The sequence below is a fragment of the Stigmatopora nigra genome, chromosome 9 (genome assembly GCF_051989575.1).
Source record: "Stigmatopora nigra isolate UIUO_SnigA chromosome 9, RoL_Snig_1.1, whole genome shotgun sequence".
Lineage (NCBI taxonomy): Eukaryota > Metazoa > Chordata > Actinopteri > Syngnathiformes > Syngnathidae > Stigmatopora > Stigmatopora nigra.
In genome coordinates this window covers 12,091,201-12,098,949 of record NC_135516.1, presented here as the reverse complement: position 1 = coordinate 12,098,949, position 7,749 = coordinate 12,091,201, and the positions used below count along the sequence as shown (strand labels likewise).

Below are 7,749 nucleotides of genomic sequence, written 5' to 3'. Positions count from 1 at the left end.
CACACTGATGATTATATGACGATAATAATTTGAATATAACTCTCTAACACAATATTGATAGAATTCATCTTGAAGTATAAATATGAACATAAATGATCCCATTTTGAGTTAAAAATGACTCAAAATTTGTAAATGATTTTATTCACCAAGATAAAGAAATCAAAATATCCCAAATAGAACCTTTGTGACAATTTCAACTGACCAAAATGGTGCATTTTTTTCATTTTTACTTACCTGCATAAGTACTTGAATAATTGTAATTGTGTAGAAACTCAATGGAAAATCTTCCTGTGGGATATTCAGCTCTAAAGCTACATATTTCATTTTGTCACCTTATGATCAGGATCATGTCAAGATATGTTTTGCTACATAGTCTAACAATTGCCCTAATGACTTTGTTCTGTTTCCAAACACACGGGATCCGACTCCAGTCCAACGTCAGCATCGTTCTTGCCCGCCACCGTGATGCAGATAAAGCAATCGTTGCTCAGATCCGTCAAAATGATGCTTTCCCCCAGGACCGTCAGTTCCTGCGTTGACTCAGATTTATCCTGGAGCTGCCGGATTAGCAATTTGTAGTTGGTGTAATTGCCGACTTGGGTCCAATTGGCCATGATGGTCCTTGGTGCCACCAGTGTGATGTTCAAACTGGGAGCAGAGGGGTCTCCTGAGGGATGAAAATGGGCATAAATGCATGATTAGGACCAGAAGAATAGAGAACTACAAAGTCAGTGGAGATAGGAGTAAAAAAAAGATAGCTAATATAGGTTTTATTTATTTTTTTCAGAAAAAAATAACAGGATATTTGTTAAACACGACAATGTATATTGTGAAACAACACATGTACTGTGTTACTAAATATTATTTTGCTAAACCAGTACATTGACTTCATACATGTGTATTTTAAACATGGATTTCTCAAAATTTAACTTTTATTTGCATGTTGTCCTGTCAAATATAACCAAATGTATTGCTCATCTTTATAATCATAGCAGCTTTGTATAAACAAAAGATTAAGGTTAGAATAGCACACCTGCATAATCAAGGGTGACTGTTTTATTTATTTATTTTTAATTAAAATTGTGGTCATTTCACTTGTTTTTAAGATAAGACATCATCAAAATGAGCACAATGATATTAATTAATATTTCAAGTAAAATTAATTCAAAATGTAAAGCGTTCACTTTAAATTATTCTTGAGTGGCATTCCGGCCATGTTGTCTTGCACCTGTTATTGTTTGTATAACCTTTGACCCGAAATTGTTTGTCCATCACCCAAGCAGCACGTTATCCGCCTAAAAATGCATACCTGTCAACTGGTACGTTCTCGCCGTAATTGGTACAACTGAAAGCCCATTTTTATATTGGTACGCTGTACACATGAAAATGGTACGCTAAACGGTGATTTTGAGAAACGCATGTCTGCCAAGTGATATATGTACCGGCGCCTCTGATTGGCTAAAAAAAAAAGATCATGATAAACATTTCGTTTTGTAACACTTTCACCATGTGATTTCCGTTTCCTGTTCCCTTGATTTTTTACAAAAAAGTAAAGTGGTAAGATTTTCCATGTATTTATACATATATGTAAGGGCGAAAACAAAATTTGGTAAGATCACAAATGGTTCGAGGTTGACAGGTATGAAAATGTATACAAACATACCATTCTCACTGACGTCTCTTTTTCTCACTTGGTGGCCCACAACTGAAAAGAAAGAGAGGTAAGAATTTAAATTGGAATAAACTACTAGTAGCGACTACTTTTTATTTATTTTTTCCCGACGCTGACCCTCCGTAACGGCCGATCCTTCGCTTTCCCCAGCGGCGTTACTGGCCGTGACAAGCAGGTCCGAAAACGTGGCGTTGAGGAGCAGAGAGCAGGAAAGACCCGAAGTGGTGCACAAACGTGAGCTGGCCGTTATATTGTGACGGTACACGGCGTACGTGGTGGCGAACACCGAAGGGCTCCAGGAAATTCTGGCCATTGAATCGCCCATGTTGTAGGAGACCATGGAAGGCTTGCATGGAGCTGCGGTGGACAGACGATAAAAGAACGATCAGATAAAAAGGTAAGGTCATTTTTAAATACTTATAATGCTTAGGAAAAACAAGGGATGTTGATCACTACTTCGTTATTATGAATCTAACAGGCGATTTATTACTTATTCATTGATTATTAATTTGTATGGATGTTTGTTGTGTATGCATTTCATGGTGAATCTTTAAATCGCATTATACTTTTATAATGATAATAAAAGCATTCAATTAAATCCAGCATATTTACAAAAAATGTTTGATAAATTCTACTCTTTGCGATTGTGTATTTCTATTAGCAAGTACATCCAATAGAATTTTATAAAGTTTGAAATTATGCTAATAAGTGAGACCAAATAAATCCAGAAAAAAACTACATTGTTTCATAAGGCTGAAAGTATAAAAAAGACAGAGTTCTCAATGTTATGCTGTAAACTACTTATTCCACTGGTGTCAAAGTGGCGGCCCGGGGGCCAAATCTGGCCCGCCTCATCATTTTGTGCGGCCCGAGAAAGCAAATCATAAGTGCCGAATTTCGTTTTAGGATCAAATTAAAATGAAGAATATAGATGTATATTAAATGTCCTGATTTCTCCCCCTTTTAAATCCATAATTGTAATTTTTTTAATCATTTTTTTATGTTTTTAGTTCAAAAATAATTTTGTAAACTTCATGATGAAGCTTCAAATGTCATTTTACTTGCATATAATGACAATAAGAGCATTCAATTCACTATAAAGTTCGCATATTAGGTTATCACCATCATATTGAATGGTAGAAAGTCTTCAACTATTCGAGTAGCGACTTCAAACTTCAACTAGTTTGTTGTAGAAGTACTCTACCTGTCGTATTAGTAAGCGGCACAGTCTGGTTGCTAATCCCAGCCACGTTTCTGCTCGCCACTGTGGCGGCATATTCAGAACCGCAGGGAAGCGGAATCTCAAACTCCGTCCTATCCGTCCAATAGGAAGACACCTCAAATTGGGCCTGGCTGTCTCCGAGCAGGTTTCCCGATAAGCTCAACAAGTACTCCGTGTCGGCGCAGTTGTTTTCTGTCCAGGTGAATTGTAAAATCTGGACCTCCATGTACATTGCCATAGGCTGCACCAAAACAGCGTCAGGAGGGCACGGAGCTAACAAAAAACAATAAAAATTAATACCAATTCTTCACATAAATCATATCTAATCAAGACTATGATTTAGAGGACACTTTTTTTGAATTTGGTGTATGATTTGTGAATATTTGTTACCTGCTCCTTGCTCTACCGGGTCACTGAATGAACTGTTGCAGTCGCCATCTGAGGCCTGCACGGTGAAGTTATAAAGTGTCCCACAGTCCAAATTGGTGATGGTGCATGTGGGATTGGTGTTGTGGCAGTAGAGCATTTGTCCACTCCCATCTTGAGCACAGCCGTAGTAGTTGATGGCATGGTCGCTAGGGGTCCAAGAGAGTACTGCAGACTGATTGTTACAGTGGAAGGTGACCCAGAGACCATCGGGTTGGCAGGGACCTGCACAATTGGTAGAAATATAGGTTTTTTTTTGTCAATTTGTCAGTCTTAAGTGCTTAAAAAATATGCTAAGGTTTTTAGTACATAAGAAGAAAATATGCTTCTCTATTACTTAAAATAAGGCATAAAAATGTATTTTATTTTTGAAAACAATATGCAGAAGGCGAATGTTTAACAAAATTCAATTTCAAAAGGTAATTTGTTTTTTTTTAAATATAAAAAATGGATGGTAAACTCGGGAGACTTTGAATAGTATTGGAATAATGTTATTTTTAAAATGCAACTGAATCATATTGTAAGAAAAATGTTTTTTTGTAAAAAATCTCAAGGACAAAGACATTCTGTCATGATAGTTGTATTACTTTTTGCTGTAGTAATTATGCGTATTATTTATTGTTATGTTTTTGTTGATAACCATGAAATTTTAATTGAAGAAAAAAAATATATCATTAGCTCAACAACTAAATTTAAAAAATACAACTTTATCCATTTAATATTATACTTTTATTTGGGGAAAATGCCTAGAATCTTAAAAAAAATAGATTAATTAAAAAAACATAAAAATAGGCTATACACATGTAATACAAGGTTTTGTTTTACGTATATTTAAATTTTGTTCATTGTCATACCTGCAAGCAGACTAATGATCCAAAGCTTAATAATCAGTTCTACATACCAGTTTTACTTGAACTGCTGAAATGAACATGTACTTTTCACTATCTTTCATTAATTAAAACATATACGGATAAATCAAATATTTGTACCTGTGCTGAAAGTCACATTATGACTGGCTTGGCCGGTGCAGTCCTCATGGCTTGCTGTCACGTGTACTGCATACTGTTCATCACAGTGCAGCCCAGACAAGCTACAGTTAGCGTAGGGGCTATCGCAGCTATGCGTGTGTCCATCTGCCGCCATGGCGACGACACTGTAGGTCGTGGCCACCAGGGAGGGCGTCCATGACACCAGAGCGCTGTGCTCCTCGCATGAGGCGCTGACATTCACCTCTTGTGGTGGACATGGTTCTGAGAAGATTGGAAAAACGTTCAAAAACTAGCTCAAAAGTTTAGTTTTCCCCAAAAGTCACATTTCTTGAAAAAAATAACCTGAAAAGACCTGTAATTGTACCAAAATCAACAGGTAGTGGCCCAAACATGCCTCCAAAATGAACAATAGTTGACTAGGAATCACTAGAACGTGATTAAAAAAATGATTTGTAAATGCCCCAAAAATCTACACGAATTGAACAGATGTTGCCCTAAAATCAACAGAAAATCAGCCAAAATTGCCCCAAAAATCAACAGAAAATCAACCACAATTCCCCCCAAATTCAACAGAAAATCAACCACAATTCCCCTAAAATCAACAAAAAATCAACCACAATTCCCCCAAAAATCAACAAAAAAAATCAACCTCAATTCCCCCAAAATCAACAAAAAAATACTTCAAATTGACGAGGCTTCATTAACTTACTCCAGAAATTGAATTTTGTAGTTTATCTAGGCAACACAATATATCAAACCTACTACATACCCATGCTTATTTTCAAAGGCGGACTTCTCAAACTGCTGCAGTGGTCTGATGTAGCGGAAACGATGATGGTGTAGTGTAGGTCGCACTGTGCCCCATGGAGGGTGCACTCTATGCCAGGGTTACTGCAGGACAAGTAGGTGTGGTCACTGCCTTCAGCAGTGGCCGTGTAAATGGTGCTTCCCTCGCTGCTTCCCTCGCCACTTCCCGCGCCACTTCCCTCGCCGCCCTCCATGATCTCCCATTGGACTAGAATGCTACCACTGTCGCATTCTGGGATGGCCATAATCCCGGATAGGGAACAGGGGGCTGTAGAATAGTTTTAAAGTATTTCAGCAACATCATTTTTCTCAAATTAAAATCATTAGAAACATCATTTTTTAGACATATTTTGGCCAAATGTTGGCCTAGGTCCAAATTGCATGATCAACCATGCTGTTGACTTTTCATGTTCCATTGTGGAATTTTAGCATTGTTGCTAAACAAGACTATAAAAGAGTCCTTTACCTGTTTGCAACTCAATGGCAGTGCTTGGAGTACTTTCACACTCGCTGTTCTTGGCAATAACGCTAAAGTTATAAAGAATGCCGCACTCCAGGTCCTCCACCTCGCAGGTGTTGTTGCTCCAGCTGGTACAGTTGGCCTCGCTGTTGTCTTCCCCGAGTGCCGACACGGTGTAGCAGTCGGCGCCTAGGCTAGGGTTCCATGAGATCCAGGCTGAATTTTTCACACAGTCCAGGCTACCTTGAATGCCTTGAGGCTGGCAAGGAGCTGAAGGATGGGGAGCAATGTACAGCCCTTGTAGTTATGGTGTTATTTTCTACTAAAGTACTGAGTACTTTACTTGCACACCTCTAGCTATATGGATTGTGGTAAAGTTTTACCTGTTGAAATTCCTTGGTTGAGACTTGATTGGGTTTGGCAATCTCCTTTGACCGCAGTGACCTGGACAGTGTAGGTACTCCCACAGTTCAAGTTACTGCTTGAATACTCTTTGCTGGTGGTGTTAAAGATGTCACCAACTCCTGCTCCGTTGTCCTCGTTTATCCACAACAGGTAGTAGTCAACGTATCCCATGGAGTCCCAAGAAACAGTCAAGTGGTTGGACATGCAGCTGAGATGGGTAGTCACATTCTCAGGGGGACATGGAGCTAGGAAAAACAGAGGTGTCCTCAAGATTACACTGGTTTCCAAGCTAGCTACACTTATTCGATGATGAGACTTGTCAATAGTGTTCTTTCTATACGATCCTCTGCTCACCTGAGTCAAATACCACAGCTTGACTGGGAATACTGGAACAATTGTCATCCATTGCTACCACTTGAATGGAATATTGGCTACCGCACATCAGGTCATCCAGAGTGTAGTTGAGGTCTGAGGTTTGGTGGCTGACATTGCCATGGTAACAAGAGGCTGTTACTAAGTAGTGTGTCGCACCATTGCTGGCAGACCATGACATGGCGGCTGTGTTGTTGGCACAATCCTTTGCCACGAAGACATTGGTAGGACTACATGGCGCTGTAATAATAATTGAAAAAATTACAGTAAGGTATTCTATGGTATCTTACAAGGACAACATCACTTTATTCTTACTTGACTGCAAGGTGTGATCTGCAACTGAAGTGACCTCACACTGCTGGTTAGATGCCGTAACGGAGACGGAAAGATTTTGACCACAGGTCAGTCCGAACACGTTGCATTCACCAGAGTACGACGTACAGCTTTGGGAGATTCCAAAATGAGAGTCCACTAAAGCTGTATAGTTGTCCATGCCATTGTTGGGTTGCCACATGACTTTGGCACTACCAGAAAGGCAATCGTGCATAGCGTAGATCCCCTGAGGTGTGCACGGCCCTTTAAAAAAACAAGATATGAACTGAACTGACCGCAGAGCTTTTTGGAACCATGGTCAGAATTAAACTTACATGTTTGAATAAAAGCCGGTACACTCCTCATGCCCAAACAGTAAGAATTGTAAGGCGTTACTGTGAAGCTATAGTTTGTCCCACAGCTCAGGTCAGACCAGTATGTGTTGGTCTTGTTGGTGTCATGTGACACCATTAGCCCTTCTGTTTCAAGGGACACGTTATAGACCGAAGACCCATTACTAGCGTCCCAGGTCAACGAGACTAGGTTTGTGTCACAGTCCGCAGAGGCCAGGACATTCTCGGGAGGACATGGAGCTGGAAGGAAAATGTAGTTGAGGTATTTGTATTTTTAGATGTATTAGAATAGGGAGAGGGTCAAAGCAGAAGAAGTGGTAGGCAAGTGTTTCTAAAATGTAAATACCCATATAAATGACAGTGCTGTTGCTAGGCAGGCTAGTACAGGAGTCATCCTCTGACATAACCAGGACGGTATACTCCTCTCCACAGTGTAGATCGTCCCAGGTACAGTCGGTGTAGTTGCTATAGCACATGTGCGTGTCTCCGTTTTGACCCGTGGCATCTGCGACGTACTTTATGGCGCCATCGCTGGCCGACCAAATGACAGAGGCTGTGTTGGTGTCACACTGCTCAAGGGTTGTCACATGACGGGGGATACAAGGGGCTGTGGATGACGATTGAAGATGGTTACCTGATTGGGTCCTATTGAAATGTTGAATAATACCCATGCGGTACTCAAGTATTTGGTATTTAGTGACAATGTATCTGGAACGCTCTCAGGTTTTGAC

The 7,749-nt window shown here is 39.9% G+C and overlaps 3 protein-coding genes across 3 annotated transcripts in view; 1 reads left to right on the top strand and 2 right to left on the bottom strand.

Annotated features, from left to right (window-relative positions):
* Positions 1-166: 166 nt before the first annotated feature.
* LOC144201888 (uncharacterized) lies at positions 167-3,159 on the bottom strand. The gene is made up of 4 exons (XM_077724714.1): positions 2,877-3,159; positions 1,790-2,029; positions 1,664-1,705; positions 167-667 (listed from the first exon to the last, which is right to left on the bottom strand). The coding sequence occupies exons 1-4, from the start codon at positions 3,130-3,132 to the stop codon at positions 387-389; spliced, it is 819 nt and encodes a 272-aa protein (XP_077580840.1). The 5' UTR covers positions 3,133-3,159; the 3' UTR covers positions 167-386.
* Positions 1,640-7,749, top strand: part of gpsm2 (G protein signaling modulator 2) — a 41,556-nt gene continuing 35,446 nt past the window's right edge. Inside the window, exons 1-2 of the mRNA XM_077724703.1 lie at positions 1,640-1,721; positions 1,823-2,069. The gene's annotated coding sequence lies outside the window, so the exon portion shown is untranslated. The remainder of the gene's footprint in view (positions 1,722-1,822; positions 2,070-7,749) is intronic.
* LOC144201755 (fibronectin type III domain-containing protein 7-like) lies at positions 3,152-5,361 on the bottom strand. Its single transcript, XM_077724517.1, has 4 exons — positions 5,079-5,361; positions 4,310-4,570; positions 3,296-3,545; positions 3,152-3,167 (listed from the first exon to the last, which is right to left on the bottom strand). Exons 1-4 carry the CDS (start codon positions 5,359-5,361, stop codon positions 3,152-3,154), a joined length of 810 nt encoding a protein of 269 aa, XP_077580643.1.